Genomic DNA, 17898 nt, shown 5'->3' with positions numbered 1-17898 from the left:
AGCAAGCTCCGGCTCCCACAGCCGGTGCCCACAGAGAGGTGAGAGGCCCAGGCAGGCATGGAAATGGCTGAGTGCCCTCTCAGTTTCTCTAATTAAAAACTGCCATATGCGTAGGGCAGGCTCACTGACATTTTTTTTTCTACAGGTCTGGGCTGCTTAGCTCATCTGCTTACAACCAACGTTCTCTTTAGCGTGATTACTAACAGTGCAGGTTTAAGCCTGGGCCCATTCTGACCCTGTTGTTCTGGGGCTGGGACTGAGCAGAGACCTGAATTTCTTTTTTTTTTTTTTCCCTTTTTTTTTTCCCCCCCATTTTTCTGAAGCTGGAAACAGGGAGAGACAGTCAGACAGACTCCCGCATGCGCCCGACCGGGATCCACCCGGCATGCCCACCAGGGGCGACGCTCTGCCCACCAGGGGGCGATGCTCTGCCCATCCTGGGCGTCGCCATGTTGCGACCAGAGCCACTCTAGCGCCTGAGGCAGAGGCCACAGAGCCATCCCCAGCGCCCGGGCCATCTTTGCTCCAATGGAGCCTTGGCTGCGGGAGGGGAAGAGAGAGACAGAGAGGAAAGCGCGGCGGAGGGGTGGAGAAGCAAATGGGCGCTTCTCCTGTGTGCCCTGGCCGGGAATTGAACCCGGGTCCTCCGCACGCTAGGCCGATGCTCTACCGCTGAGCCAACCGGCCAGGGCGAGACCTGCATTTCTAATCAGCACCCCCGCAAATTCTGAGGAACCTGGTCCCCCAGGCCACAGTTAGAGAACCAGTGGCCTAAGCCAGTAATTCTCCAACTGGGGTCACTGGATACATTCTTGAGAGTTCTACAAAGAGAATTTATACGTTTTGTCTATTTATTTTGACAATAATTTTTCCAGTATTAAGAGCATTCCAGATTATCTGGATGATAATTTTATAACCAAACACTGAAGTGCAAGACTTCCACTGAAGTGTTCACAGTCAGGCTGTACTGTTCACCCTGTCTCAGGCTGGTGAGTCCTTACTCAGGTGCAGACCTATCTGAAAGTTCACATCAAAGTGAGCCCTGGACGATATCTTTGCAGGATAGGAAGGGAAGGAAATAGAAGGAAAGGAGGAGGTTTTGACAAAGAATATCAACGTGTTGATTTGAGGGGTAGGGACTAAGGGACATCCAACCAGCACTTGGAAAATGGAGTGTGGAGCTCAGAAGAGAAGATTTATCCAAAACCAGCGATCTGGAAGGTGCTACACACATGCAGTGGCTAAAAACCTACGTGGTGAGAGCAAGGAAATGAGGTATGAAGTACTAGAAGGAAGGTAGCAAGAGCCTGGAAAAGAGGTCAGAGAGTAAGGAGAGAAGTGGAAGAAAGGAACAGCAGACAGACAGAGAGGAGCAAGTTCTGAGAAGGAGAGAACAATGTCCAGGTGAGTGAGTATTGTCTCTGATGTTACTGTTAAATGAAATAAATTACAAAATAGTCTGTTCAATATGATATCACCTGTGCAATAAAAATTGTATATGCCCAAATATTTCCAAAAACACGACTAAAAAGAACAAAAACAAAACAAAAGTCTGGGGTTATCTCTGGAGAATTAGAAACAGGAGGAGGGTGCAGTAGGGAAATCTTAACTTTTTATTTTGTACCATTTGTACAGTTTAAATTTATTATTGTGGGCCCTGGCTGGTTGGCTCAGTAGTAGTGTTGGCCTGGCGTGCAGGAGTCCCGGGTTCGATTTCTGGCCGGGGCACACAGGGGAAGCGCCCATCTGCTTTTCCACCCCTCCCCCTCTCTTTCCTCTCTGTCTCTCTCTTCCCCTCCCGCAGCCAAGGCTCCATTGGAGCAAAGTTGGCCCGGGTGCTGAGGATGGCTCTGTGGCCTATGCCTCAGGCGCTAGAATGGCTCTGGTTGCAACAGAGCAACGCCCCAGATGGGCAGAGCATTACCCCCTGGTGGGTGTGCCGGATGGATCCCGGTCGGGCGCATGCGGGAGTCTCATTGCCTCCCCGTTTCCAACTTCAGAAAAAAAAAATCAAAAAAAAAATTATTATTGTGAATATATTGCTTTTTCACTAATGTTTTAAGAACTGGTCAGCAGTATGGCATTAAATTATTAGGACAAAAAAGATGAGATTCAAAAGTGGCCATTTGGGGGGCAAGAAGGTCGTCAGTGGAAATGGGTATCAGAGTGGTTTCAGTGAAAGCCTCTATAGTCTAAAACACTGCTTCTCAAGCTGTTACATGCAGATAGAAATCACCCAGGGGTCTTCATTCAAATGCAGATTCTGATTCTGTAGGCCTGGGTGATGCCTGAGATTTCGGGCACATGGCTGGTCCAAGCACCATTCCTTTGAGTTGCCAGGTAGTCAGAATACAGGAAATGGAAATGAATGTGAAGAGACTGCTATTTCCCCAAAAGTGTTCCCTAGATGAGCCCTGAGGCGTGCTTTAATAAAAAAGATTCACAGTGAAACGGATTTGGTGAACACCACATGCCCATCCTGATGGTAGTACATTGGGTATTAGTGTTTTACTGAGACATTTTCGCTGGCTCTTCATTCAGCTCTTCCTAACAGGTAGGGCTGATCTTGCAGCAATGAGAACTTATCTCTGCCGTCAGAGTCTGATGTTCACAGAGGCCATCTGGAAGATGTGGGGGAAAAGAAACACAGGCTAGCAGGAGCTCAGGGGTGCACAGACAGGAAATTGGAATATGACAAATTGTATTCTGTCTCCAGTAAAACAGTGACAGAGGTCTCTGAAAGGAAAGAAAGCTCCCAAAATAAACCTTGTTAGAGCGTGTCCACCAGTGGAGCCTTGACCATATATGCTGTGATACCATCAGATATTTGCCAAGCCTTATTCTAAAGATTTCAGGACCTCTCTAAAACTTAGCCCAGCCTCAGCAGCATGGGGATGAGCATACTTGTGAACACGCGAACTGAGTGCCTCTATAGTGCTAGCGGTTTCACTGAGCGAGAGCAGGAAACCACAGAAGCAAACCTGACCTCACAGCTGAAAGGAGTCCTGCTTGACATGAGTCTAATCCTTCTGTCCAGTGACAGTGATTACGAACAGCCCGGGGGAGGCTGGGTAGCACTGATCCTCTCACCGGCTGAGACGGAGCAGGTAAGACCAGAAGGAACCTCAGAGCTCAAGCTCCGGCACGCTTGGCTGCCTGGGGACGGCCTCTCAGCCTCCTCACAGGCAAGGCACTGAGCAGTAAGTTTCAGTGAGAGACCAGATTTCAGAGGATACCTCAATGCAGAAGAGAGCAGAGGTTATTCACTCTGGCATGCCCTCCTCGTTGGAAAGTACTGCCACTCTCTAAAGTCTGAACTTGGCAGCAGAGGGTTCAAGCCATATGTGGCAACTTGCGCAGGATCAGAATGACACCAGAACTGGCCGTAAAAGGTGCCCTGGAGCCTTATATTCACGGCTGAGGTTTTCCATCGCCTTAGCTCTGCATCGGATGTCTGGTCACTCAGTCGTCATACAAGTCTCTCCAATGGACCAACGAGGGAAATGGGCCTGCTCAATTCCATTTTCTCCACATCAGTCTGCGGATTTGTTTACTTATGGGGATAAGTGTATTAGAACAGCATTGTGCACGTGGTGGCTGTTTCAGGGACACTAGTTAGGGGGTAAAATGAAAACCCATGCCTGGTCACTACAGTGACCTGAACTCAGGCTTGACTGCCTCAGGATGCAGGGGACGGCATCGGATGGCAGGGGACAGCAGGGGATGGCAAGGGACTGCAGGGGATGGCAGGGGATGGCATCGGATGGCAGGGGGCTGTAGGGGACGGCACTGGATGGCAGGGGACGCAGGGGATGGCAGGGGACAGCAGGGGACGGCATTGGATGGCAGGGGACGGCAGGGGACTGCAGGGGACGGCACTGGATGGCAGGGGATGGCAGGGGACGGCATTGGATGGCAGGGGACACAGGGGACGGCAGGGGACAGCAGGGGACGGCATTGGATGGCAGGGGACGCAGGGGATGGCAGGGGACAGCAGGGGACGGCAGGGGATGGCAGGGGACAGCAGGGGATGGCATTGGATGGCAGGGGATGGCAGGGACGGCAGGGGATGGCAGAGGACAGCAGGGGATGGCAGGTTGTTCCTCCTGATGCTGTTTTGCAAGGCTCCCTGAGGCTGCACAATCCTTTCTCATCACAGACTGGTGGCAAATGAATCCAAATTAGTTTTAATAACCTCCTAACAAATACACATTCCCTGTTAAATTTGTCATCAAATATCCTCCCTACCCACATGAAGTATACTTCAAACTCACAGGGAAGGGTTATTTGGGAAGTCAAGAGTCAATTATATTGGCCCCTACATGATGCCAGGTGACTAAGCCTGCAGCAACCATGTGACAGGGTGATTGTTTTATTGCATTCCTTTAATTTTGTTTTATTATATTCCTCTAGGTTGCCCCACTCCGATGTGTGAATTTTAAAGAATATAGAAGCTAGAGTCCAATCTATAATGAGAAAGATTTTGCCCTCTATTTTTATCTGAAGCACTTTAATTGCTACTAACATCGCTGAAGTTAGTGTTCTCCCAGGAAAGAGGATGTACACTCAAAACCATTTATCCCCAAAAGGCAAAATACTTCTAAAGAAATACAAAGCATAGGAGATGCATAGGTGAAAAAAATTGTGGTTTAGGATTTGTTTTAAAGTTTGACCTGGGTGTTCTCCACTCAGGAGCTGGTAGAGGTTCTCTATGTTCACTAAGTGTAGCCCATTAACGAGAGAGACTGTCTAGACCAGGGGTAGTCAACCTTTTTATACCTACCGCCCACTTTTGTATTTCTGTTAGTAGTAAAATTTTCTAACCACCCACCAGTTCCACAGTAATGGTGATTTATAAAGTAGGGAAGTAACTGTACTTTATAAAATTTATAAAGCAGAGATACAGCAAGTTAAAGCATATAATAATAATTACTTATCAAGTACTTTATGTCGGATTTTCACTAAGTTTGGCAGAATAAATCTTTATAAAACAACTTACTATAGTTAAATCTATCTTTTTATTTATACTTTGGTTGCTCTGCTACCGCCCACCATGAAAGCTGGAACGCCCACTAGTGGGCGGTAGGGACCAGGTTGACTACCACTGGTCTAGGGCCTAATTTATTAACCTGACTCTTTGATTCCTTTTCTGAATTCTATAATACAATTAATTGGATGTGGGGGATGCTTTTAGAAGAATGTTCCCTACACATATAATGTCTGGAAGATAATATAATGATGTCTGCTTGAAGACTTACAGATTTTTCAGGGAAAACTAGAATGGCCAGATTAAAATCATTCTAAGTTATAAGTAACTAAAAATTCTTTAGTGACCTTAGGTCTTGTTTAGGGACAAAGTAGACTCTGGATTCAACTCATCCCTGTCTTTCCTGACTAGCTGGGACATGAAAACTTTATCAAAGTGTGAATCCCTTGTTCCTTGGGTAAGGGAAAGGGTGGTGGCAGAGATCCACCTGGCCCATTGAGGAAACAAGTATGGCTGGCAAAATGGATGTATGAATGGGAGGTCCCAGCACTTGGAAGAGCTGTTGTCACTCCCCATCCTTGAGGGGGCAGGGAATTGGAAATAAGCCTGGAGTATAACAACAGCAGCAACAACAAAAATCTCTTCCCAAGAGTGGAACCCAGCCCTGGAACGAAAGGAGGACACGTTGGCTCCACTCAGGAGATCCTGGAGGATGCTCATCATTGCATGGCCAGCCCACTGCTCCAAGCACGTGGTTCTGCCACCCAAGTCCCAGCTGCAATCTGAATTCTTTCCTCTCCCACCCATCCCCCTGGACTTGTTTCTCTGCTCAAGGGTTTGACCAGCCAGGATATGACTGAAGGGTTGAGCCTCAGCCACCCCTGTGATGAATTCCCCTGAACACTCAGGGAAGGCACACTCAACAGACAATCAGGAAAGCTGTCACTTTACCTTTTTGCTTATTGAGAAACAGCAGAGGGGGCACGAAGCCAGGACCTTGTGACCAGGAGCTCTTTGCGGCCGTGGGGCTTTCCTTGGAACTCGCAGTTTCTGCAGGTTTCCACTGGGCGGCGGGCTCCTCAGGCACTGGGGCTCTGTCTCCAGAGGGCAGCTCCTGGCCAGTTTGGGGGACAGCCGAGGGGAACTTAAGAAAGGGGCCTGGCTGAGCGCCCGCGCGCTCCTCCACCCGGGCACCCGGTTCTTCCCGGATGGCGTCCAGGGCGCCCGATTTCATCTGGGGCGAGTCCTGCTCCCGCTTGGGGCTCTCCTCCGAGGCTGAGGAGGCGTCGCAGGACTCGATGATGAGCTCACTGTCCAGCTCGGCCTCACGCTCCTCCCTCAGGATGCTGTACTGGATGGATGGTGAGGCCGGCGAAGGTGGCGGGCCACCCACGTGGCCGAAGGTCACGTAGCCAGAGGTCAGCGCATCCTCCGCAGCCAGTGGGTCCTCGGACACCAACTCGATCTCTGAGTCCCCTGACTCTGCGCTGCTGGCCTCGTGGTCCAGGGGGCTGGGGATGGTGGGCAGCCCGGACCTGGCCTTGGCCTCAGGCCTGCCAGTCACCTGGCCAGCTGGCCGTGGGCTCTCTGCTGTTTCATATGATAACCCCTTTGCTTCCTTAATGGCAGTGATCAGCTCATCCTCGGAGATGCTGCCTTTCCCCTGGGATTCTGCAGCAGATGGTTCTGTGGTCCCCCAGAGCGAAGGAGAGCCGGAGAGGTGCACATACGGACAGACAGAAGGATAGAGAGAGAAGAAATGAAACAGAGTTCCGTTAGGGGAGATGTTTTCTTGTTGCTTGAGAAACACATATCTCATTAACACAAAAATAGTCTGTTTGCAGGGCTATGCTGAAAAGACAGGCCACCTGAATAAAAGGCTAATTACTGTTATGGCCCAATTAATCAGTGTTTTACATATCTATCTATCTATCTATCTATCTTAATCTAGCTATTTAAAAAATGACCCAGCAATTTCTTAGCAATAGCAGCACCTCGGTTGGTTTTTCTGTTTCAATATGGCTCCAAGTCTAGAAGTTGTTTTTTAATTTCTTATTCATTCTCCCAGGGAAGTTGCCAGTGTCACAGAGTACGTCAGGTAATCTGACGGATATAATTCTCAGATTTGGCTCACCAATATCAACCAATCTGAAAACTTTGTCCATTGCTGTTTGGGTTCCCTCCTCTAATAAGACAGAAAAAGCTGATTTGGATCCTTGTTTACAACTTGATTTCTGATCTTTACATTTCCCATAAGAAACAATCATTTTACTCTTTTTTTTTAATGAAAAATGTGCCTCGGTGGAGCCTTATAAGAGAGAGCCTGGCCCGTTCCACTAAGCCGGCTGTGCAGATTGCCACAGTGCACAGCCCCACCAGGCTTCTCATGGTGGAGCTTACCTCCATTATTTACCCTCTCTTCACCTCCTCTGGAGAAGAACAAAACCCAAGAGACACCCCCACGCCCCTGGTGAAAGCCAGCCTCGGCCTGATGTTTATCCAGATGGTCCAAAATCCTCACTGGCAATCTTGCTGATATTTCTGTCCCTTGGATGAGACTACCTGGGATCACCATGACAACAATTTTCAGGAGCTGCCCTGCAGCAGGGCCTTCCTTCAGAATATCCTAGACGGTGGCCTCTGGCCCTTCTGGGGGACAGAACTACTTGGGAATGACAGCTAAGGGGAAATGGATAATGACAGTGCTCTAAAATCTATTGTGGCAATAGATACACAATTCTGTGAATATAATAAACAGCATTAAAATGTAAATGGGTAAATTTTATGTTATGTGGTTATATCTCATTGAAGCTGATTTTAAAAGAAAAATAGGCCTGACCTGTGGTGGTGCAGTGGATAAAGCGTCGACCTGGAATGCTGAGGTCGCTGGTTTGAAACCCTGGGCTTGCCTGGTCAAGGCACATATGGGAGTTGATGCTTCCTGCTCCTCCCCCTGTTCTCTTCCTATCTCTCCCTCTCTCTCTAATAAAAATGAATAAAAATCTAAAAAAAAAAAGTAAATAAATAAATTAATTAATTAAAAAAAGAAAAATAAATAAAAAATGAAAGGAGGCTTTTCCTCTGAATTAGCACTTCTAGGAGAACTGCCTGACCTGTATTAGACTGTAGTATGAGTGAGAAGTAACTTTATTTGTGTTAAGCCACCAAGATTTGGGGATTTATCTGAATCTGAATGAGTGAACCCCTTCAATTTGGATTCTGCTCTAACTGCTTGCCTAAATTCACTGATAACCCCCAGATTACTTTTGTGTTCTGACCCATTAAGAGGATACTGCAATCACAGGGAGGAGGAGTTATGACAACCTAATGAGTTGCAGTGGCCAGAGGACGATTCAAGAGACACTGAAGAGAGAAAAGCCTTAGGGTCTGACTCATGTGGTAGGTGAGAAAAAAATGGGGCATCAGAGGCTACTCAGAAATGGTGAGTAAAATGAACAGGAATTGCACCCCCACAAACATGGAAGTCAGAGCAGTGAGCTGTTTCGATGGAACAGAGGGGAAAAGAGTCATATATTCATATCTTGGATATCTTCCATTCCTGTGGTTCATATTCTTTCAGTTTCTCACATTGGAAATCTCTGTCTGACCATTTGAACTGCTAGGACTGACCACACTGCTGCTTGCTCAACATTCCTAGACCACAAAGCAGGCAGCCAGGCAGGAACTTGGGCTCAAAGGTCCAGAAGCAGCCCTGCAGGGCAGCTTACGCTGTGTGCAAGCCAGCCTGGTGACGGGTCCTTCAGGAAACAGGCTGGTGCCCACTCATCCTGCACAACCAGGAGCCCCTGGGCAGTTTGTATTTGTGTGATGGTTTGATTAATGTTCATCTCTTCACCCCAGTCTCTCTGACCCCAAACTGAAAGCACCGTAAGGGCCAAGGACAGTCAAGCTATTTTGTTCACAGTCAGATGCATCCCTAGCACTTAGTGCAGTGCCTGGCACACAGAAAACGCTGATAAATAGAGCTCATTTGAGGACCAGCGCAAATCTTTAGAACATCGATTCTTAATTAGGTATCAGGCACAAAAGTGCTCTTAGATTCTGACTTGTAGAACTAAGTCTGGGCGGGGCCCCATGCATCTGCATTTTGTAATCTCCTCACTCCAAGGGTGATTCTAACTGTCACCTCCAGTTAGGGTTGGCAGATTTAATAAATAAAAATGCAGGATATCCAGTTAAATTTGAATATCAGCTAAACAATCAATGTTTTATTAGTATAAGTGTATGTCCCATGAAACTTAAGTATCTGGCAACCCCACCTACCTCCAATTAAAAGCTGCTGTGTTAGAACATTCAGAAAAGAAGGCTCAAGGATCTTGCTTTATTTATTCAAGAGTAAGGGTGCTATCAGACAGCTGTGGCCTGTGGGAGGAAGGGGCCTGATGAGTCTCATCTTGGGCAAGTGAAAGTGCTACCCTAAAAAGAATCTATCCTGGCCCTGGCCGGTTGGCTCAGCGGTAGAGCATTGGCCCAGCATGTGGACATCCCGGGTTCGATTGCCGGTCAGGGCACACAGGAGAAGCTCCCATCTGTTTCTCCCTCCTCTACGCTCTCTTTCCTCTCTATCTCTCTCTTCCCCTCCCACAGCTAAGGCTCCACTGGAGCAAAAAAGTTGGCTCAGGTGCTGAGGATGGTTCTGTGGCCTCTGCCTCAGATGCTAGAATGGCTTTGGCTGCAACGGAGCGACTCCCCAGATGGGCAGAGCATCGCTCCCTGGTGGGCATGCTGGGTGGATCCCGGTTGAGCACATGCGGGAGTCTGTCTGACTGCGTCCCCACTTCTAACTTTGGAAAAAAAAGATAAAGAACCTATCCTTATGAGTCAAAAGGAATTTAGTAGAAATTGTAAATATTGCCCTCCATTCTTACGAAGAACTAAAAGTTTAACAAAGTCCTGGGAGGAATGTGGGAAAAAATTAGAACAAAACAGTTTCCTACTCTGTTGAAAACCTTATGGGGCCTGACCTGTGGTGGCACAGTGGGATGAAGTGTCGACCTGGAACACTGAGGTCACCGGTTCAAAGCCCTGGGCTTGCCTGGTCAAGGCACATGCAGGAGTTGATGCTTCCTGCTCCTCCCCCTTCTCTCTCTCCTCTCTCCCTCTCATTCTCTCTCTCTCTCTCTCTGTCTCTCTCTCTCTCTCTCTCTCCCTCTCTCTCTCCCCTCTCTAAAATGAATAAATAAAATCTAAAAAAAATGTGTTAAAAAAAACACAACCTTATGAGGTCTAGCTGGTTATTATATGTCAGGACTGACACACAAAGCTGGAATCAGTCAATGAAAATAATCAATAGGATCTAGAAACTGAGGCAGTTAGGACCTCTCTACCTGGAAAGATGTGTCTGTTGCTGCTGCTAATAAGGATGATACTATTAAGAAGGATAAATGGGCCAGTTCACCAAGTTGCAATTGCCGGTGTCCACCTGTGAATGATGCTGCCATTCAGGTCTCCCCTTGGCTCTTGCTCATTCTCCACTCATCATTCAGAGGGATCACCTGAAACCTATCTGATCCTGTCATTCTTTCCTTCCTTCTCCCAACACCAGCTACACTGACTCTTAAGCTGCAACTTGAACACACAGGGCGTTCCCAGCTCTGGGCCTCTTCACAGCTGACCTTCCTCAGCAATCTGCCTGGCTCGCTCCTTCACCCCACTCGGGTCTCTGCTCAAAGCCGTCGGCAGAGAGAAGCCTTTCCTCACCACCTTCCTATCACTCTCACACTCTGTCTTGCTTTATGTTTCGTCATAACCATTATAAGTATCTGATTTATATTATGTATTTATTATTTATTTGTGTGTAAGTCTTCCTAACTAGAATGTAAGCTCCATGCAAGCAGCAATCTTGTGATTCATCACTGTGTCCCCAGTGGTGATGACACAATGCCTGGAGTATATATATGTTCAATGTATATTTGTTGAATGAATGATGGCACTTCCCAGCTTGAACCCTCCAATGGTTTCCTGCTGTATTTGGAACAAAATCCAAATTCCTTATCCTAGATTATGAGGCCCCAAATAGTCTAGGCCCTGCCCACCTCTCCAACGTGGTTCTATACCATACTTCTGCCTTGCTCCTTTGCACTGTCTTCCAGTTCCCCACACTCCAACCCTGGGGACCATGCATTTGCTAATCTCTGTCCCTGGGCCCCACACTTTGAACTGTGGGGTCCTTCTCCTCATTCAGATCTCAGATCATATGTCACATCTCAGAGAGGCCATCTATGAACCCCTCACACCCAAATCTCTGTCACTCTTTACAGCACTCATACTCCATGAAATGACACTACTTATTTATGTGTTTCTTTTTATTATCTCCTCTCATTGGCAGGTAAACTTCCTGAGGGCAGGGACTTTATAAACCTCATACTGCAATGTCTCTGGTACCCTACACATGTCTGACATAGAGAAGTCACTCAGTAAGGACTTTTTTAAGGGAGAGGAAGGGAGACAGATAGATTCCTACATGCGCCCTGTCTAGGATCCACCTGGCAAGCCCCATCTGAGGCCGATGCTCAGACCAACCGAGCTATACTCAGTGCCTGGGGCCAATGCTCAAACCAATTGAACCACTGGCTGCAAGAGTAGAAGAGAGAGAGAAAGGGGAGAGGGAGGGGAAGAGTAACAGATGGTTGCTTCTCATGTGTGCCCTGAACCTGGGATGTCTGCATACTGGGCCAATGCTCTATACACTGAGCAAAACTGGCCAGGGCCAGTATTTTTTAACAAAATAATGAACTTTGAAAATGAGTAGGAGAATCACAGACCTCACCAATGCAAGGAAATAGTAACAGTAGTTTTCAAAGAGTTAAAATTGAAATGGATTTACCTTTCATTGCTTATTTCTTTTTAAGGGAATCTGGGTGGTTTAACAATGACATTTTGATTATTGTTCTTTCTGAGGCTAATGTGTCGAAGAAAATTGATGACCACCATAACATGCTCCAGGTGTATGTGTCAAAAACAGCTTGGTGTTCATGAGTCAATGGTCTGGTGCATCAGGGCAATTATTTATATAAAATGTTTCACTTGTACTTTTAACTAATCTTTGCTAAGAAGAACCTTTCAAATTTAAGATGTATGAATTTTTGCCTCTCCACCTCAGAGTATATTATTTAATAAAATGAAACTAGTTAAGTATGTTGGAGGAACTTACAAAATGAAATAATCCATTGGAATTGGAGAAAATCTATTAGACTCTTTGCTTGAGCTCCAGGGCCTGTGACTAAATCTGTTCTAATGTAGAATTTCTTTGGAGTCATAATTCACATAATTAGAAGTGTTCCCCAGAACTGACGATTTCTTTCTTTATTAAACAATGATAAACAGAACTCCTTTTGTTTAGAATGTCTTTCTTTCCCTCAGTTTCTAAGTAGGATTCCATGTAATTCTTGGTATTTGTCTTATCTGTTGGAACTGGAAATGGCAGAGTGACCCAAGACCCAAGAGATGTAATAAAGCCCAAGTCTTCCGGTGTCAATGGACAGAGTGTCATAAGATGCCATGGACTCACAAGGTGGGATGGGAGTTAGGTTAAACTTTTGGGATAAACAAAATAAGGAGAAAGGTCTCAATGATGAGCTGATTCCCTCTATCTCTTCTGTTAATTTTATTCTTACCTGTTGTTTTATGACTGAGGTATTATGATGTGGAAAAAGGGTGAAGAGAGGAACTGACCATGGGAGACAGCTGTGTAATGGGACAAGGGACTTTCTCTTTCTTGAATAAACCTTGCTTAGAATGTTTATTTGAAGCAACTGCAGAGAAAACCCTTGCCTTAACCACATGCTGTCAAGTGGGCAATTCAAGATCATAAAACTTCAAGGTCATGTGAGCCAGATCTGTCCTTGTTTTCTTTTGAAGTTGCTCCAGAAGCCCAGTAGGTCACAGCTATTAAACAATGGAAATTCCCTAATAGTAATTAATGAACTGTGTACCAAGTCTTTATCATCAACCCTGTAAACTGTAATTTTTACGAGGCGTATGGCCATGTAAGTGGACTTCTATGTGCCAGGATATTTCACTCTTCCTAGAGGCTGGCTGAAGTCCCTCTGGACTGGCAGCTCTGTAAAACACAGCCAGTAATGTAGCTTACATCTTCAGAGCTCCAGTATCTTTATCTTGCGGAATAGCAGAGGGCTGTGTGATGCATTGCCAGAAAGAGCCCAAGGAGGCTTTGGGACTCAGCTATGTCCCTACCTCATGTTGTAGGCTGGGACAAGTCACATCTAATTCACTTGGGGCCTCAGCTTCCTTCTTTGCCATTATAACCAAATCTTAATTTACATTTTTTATAAGCTCACTGTACCCTCACATCTCCTGTCTTTGTACCTTCTCAGATGGAGGGCCACCCCTCCCCTTCACGTGGTAATTCCTCCTGCTTCTTCGACAGTCACTTCTGGTCTCAGTACACCCGGAGAGCTGCTGGATTCCAGTGCTCCTCAGCACTGTTTCTGTCTTTCAGAACGCAAATCGCACCAGAGTTTGACTGTTTCCCTGGAGGGCAGGGACTGATTTGTGTTTGTTTTTAAAAATCTGTCATCACCAGTACGTAGTAGAGTGACTGATCAAAAGAACATGTGTAGAACTTGTTTGTTGAATGAGTGAATAAATTTGAAAATCAGGGACTTGGTAGAATGGCTCTCTGAGACCTTAGAGCTTTATAGTTGAATGAGGGTAAGATAAGATTGGGGAAGGGGAGAAATTGGTGCCAAATCTTTAGGAAAACAGGACAGGAGGTACCTCCATTGAGTCCACTCTGTTTTAACACTAGGACTTACTACAGTATTAGGGTTTGGAACAATTATTCCTAATCCTGAGGTTTGGGATCTGATTTAAGAGTTCAGTGGAAGCTCACTCGCCTGAGGTGCTGAAAATCACTGTCTATAAATCAAAAAGGTTTGCAAATCACTTTTGGGTAGGCTCAGAATGCCAGCCAGTAGAGGCAAGGGAAGATTCAAGGCCCTCCAGACTATCCTCTTCATCTTGATACCTCATGGGCATTTACACACAGGATGGCAGATGTATACAGAATGGAAATGCACATGGGATGGAGATGCACACGGGATGGAGATGCACACAGGATGGAGATGTGCACAGGATGGCACATGGAATGGAGATGTACATAGGACGGAGATGCACACAGCATGGCACATGGGATAGAGATGCGCACAGGACAGAGATGCACACAGGATAGAGATGCACACAGGACAGAGATACACACAGGATGGAGATGCACACAGGATGGAGATAGACACAGGACAGAGATGCACACAGGATGGAGATAGACACAGGACAGAGATGCACACAGGGCAGAGATGCACACAGGACGGAGATGCACACAGGACAGAGATGTACACAGGATGGAGATAGACACAGGACAGAGATGCACACAGGGCAGAGATGCACACAAGATGGAGATGTGCACAGGAGGAAGATGCACACAGGAAGAGGATGCATACAGGATGGAGATGCACACAGCATGACACATGAGATGGAGATGCATATACTATGGAGATGTACACAGGATGGAGATGCACACAGGACAGAGATGCACACAGGACAGAGATGCACACAGCATGACACATGAGATGGAGATGCACAGAGGACGGAGATGGACACAGGATGGAGATGCACAAAGCATGGCACATGGAATGGAGATGGACACAGGACGGAGATGCACAGAGGATGGCACATGGGCAGAGATGGACACAGGACTGAGATGTACCCAGGATGGAGATGCACACAGGACGGAGATGTACACAGGATGGGGATTCACAGAAGATGGAGATGCACAGAGGATGGCACATGGGCAGAGATGGACACGGGACGGAGATGTACACAGGATGGAGATGCACACAGGATGGAGATGCACACAGGATGGAGATGAACACAGGATGGAGATGTACACAGGATGGAGATTCACAGAGGATGGAGATGTACACAGGATGGAGATGCACACAGGATGGAGATGCACACAGGATGGAGATTCACAGAGGATGGAGATTCACAGAGGATGGAGATGCACACAGGATGGAGATTCACACAGGATGGAGATGCACACAGGATGGAGATTCACAGAGGATGGAGATGCGCACAGGATGGAGATTCACAGAGGATGGAGATGCACACAGGATGGCACATGGGCGGAGATGGACACAGGACGGAGATGCACACAGGACAGAGATGCACACAGGACAGAGATGTACACAGGATGGAGATGCACAGAGGACGGAGATGTACACAGGATGGAGATGCACACAGGATGGAGATGTACACAGGATGGAGATGCACACAGGACGGAGATGCACAGAGGACAGAGAGGTACACAGGATGCAGATGCACACAGCATGGCACACGGGATGGAGATGCACACAGGACAGAGATGCACACAGGACAGAGATGTACACAGGACGGAGATGCACAGAGGACGGAGATGTACACAGGATGGAGATGCACACAGGATGGAGATGCACACAGGACAGAGAGGTACACAGGATGGAGATGCACACAGCATGGCACACGGGATGGAGATGCACACAGGACAGAGATGCACACAGGACAGAGATGTACACAGGACGGAGATGCACAGAGGACGGAGATGTACACAGGATGGAGATGCACACAGGATGGAGATGCACACAGGACAGAGAGGTACACAGGATGGAGATGCACACAGCATAGCACACGGGATGGAGATGCACACAGGACAGAGATGCACACAGGATGCAGATGTACACAGGATGGAGATTCACAGAGGATGGAGATGCACACAGGACAGAGATGCACACAGGACAGAGATGCACACAGGATGGAGATGTACACAGGATGGAGATTCACAGAGGATGGAGATGCACACAGGATGGCACATGGGCAGAGATGGACACAGGACTGAGATGTACACAGGATGGAGATGCACACAGGACAGAGATGTACACAGGATGGAGATGCACACAGGACAGAGATGTACACAGGATGGAGATGCACACAGGACGGAGATGCACACAGGACAGAGATGCACACAGGACAGAGATGCACACAGGACAGAGATGTACACAGGACGGAGATGCACACAGGACGGAGATGCACACAGGACGGAGATGTACACAGGACGGAGATGCACACAGGACAGAGATGCACACAGGATGGAGATGCACACAGGATGGAGATGTACACAGGATGGAGATTCACACAGGATGGAGATGCACAGAGGACGGAGATGCACACAGGATGGAGATGCACACAGGATGGAGATTCACAGAGGACGGAGATGCACAGAGGACGGAGATGTACACAGGATGGAGATGCACACAGGATGGAGATGTACACAGGATGGAGATTCACAGAGGATGAAGATGCACAGAGGACGGAGATGTACACAGGATGGAGATGTACACAGGATGGAGATGTACACAGGATGGAGATTCACAGAGGATGAAGATGCACAGAGGACGGAGATGTACACAGGATGGGGATTCACAGAAGATGGAGATGCACAGAGGATGGCACATGGGCAGAGATGGACACGGGACGGAGATGTACACAGGATGGAGATGCACACAGGATGGAGATGCACACAGGATGGAGATGAACACAGGATGGAGATGTACACAGGATGGAGATTCACAGAGGATGGAGATGTACACAGGATGGAGATGCACACAGGATGGAGATGCACACAGGATGGAGATTCACAGAGGATGGAGATTCACAGAGGATGGAGATGCACACAGGATGGAGATTCACACAGGATGGAGATGCACACAGGATGGAGATTCACAGAGGATGGAGATGCGCACAGGATGGAGATTCACAGAGGATGGAGATGCACACAGGATGGCACATGGGCGGAGATGGACACAGGACGGAGATGCACACAGGACAGAGATGCACACAGGACAGAGATGTACACAGGATGGAGATGCACAGAGGACGGAGATGTACACAGGATGGAGATGCACACAGGATGGAGATGTACACAGGATGGAGATGCACACAGGACGGAGATGCACAGAGGACAGAGAGGTACACAGGATGCAGATGCACACAGCATGGCACACGGGATGGAGATGCACACAGGACAGAGATGCACACAGGACAGAGATGTACACAGGACGGAGATGCACAGAGGACGGAGATGTACACAGGATGGAGATGCACACAGGATGGAGATGCACACAGGACAGAGAGGTACACAGGATGGAGATGCACACAGCATGGCACACGGGATGGAGATGCACACAGGACAGAGATGCACACAGGACAGAGATGTACACAGGACGGAGATGCACAGAGGACGGAGATGTACACAGGATGGAGATGCACACAGGATGGAGATGCACACAGGACAGAGAGGTACACAGGATGGAGATGCACACAGCATAGCACACGGGATGGAGATGCACACAGGACAGAGATGCACACAGGATGGAGATGTACACAGGATGGAGATTCACAGAGGATGGAGATGCACACAGGACAGAGATGCACACAGGACAGAGATGCACACAGGATGGAGATGTACACAGGATGGAGATTCACAGAGGATGGAGATGCACACAGGATGGCACATGGGCAGAGATGGACACAGGACTGAGATGTACACAGGATGGAGATGCACACAGGACAGAGATGTACACAGGATGGAGATGCACACAGGACAGAGATGTACACAGGATGGAGATGCACACAGGACGGAGATGCACACAGGACGGAGATGCACACAGGACAGAGATGCACACAGGACAGAGATGTACACAGGACGGAGATGCACACAGGACGGAGATGCACACAGGACGGAGATGTACACAGGACGGAGATGCACACAGGACGGAGATGCACACAGGATGGAGATGCACACAGGATGGAGATGTACACAGGATGGAGATTCACAC

General features: G+C 47.7%; 1 protein-coding gene across 1 annotated transcript in view; it reads right to left on the bottom strand.

Moving 5' to 3' along the window:
- The window catches only part of RTN1 (reticulon 1), a 213250-nt gene that overhangs the window by 92445 nt on the left and 102907 nt on the right, over positions 1–17898 (bottom strand). The window contains exon 3 of the mRNA XM_066276382.1: positions 5939–6673. Within this exon, the coding sequence (XP_066132479.1) occupies positions 5939–6673 (735 nt within the window). The remainder of the gene's footprint in view (positions 1–5938; positions 6674–17898) is intronic.

Source organism: Saccopteryx bilineata, chromosome 4 (genome assembly GCF_036850765.1).
Source record: "Saccopteryx bilineata isolate mSacBil1 chromosome 4, mSacBil1_pri_phased_curated, whole genome shotgun sequence".
NCBI classification, from domain to species: Eukaryota; Metazoa; Chordata; class Mammalia; order Chiroptera; family Emballonuridae; genus Saccopteryx; species Saccopteryx bilineata.
Note: the sequence above shows the minus strand (reverse complement) of the source record. Positions and strands in the feature narration are given on the sequence as shown.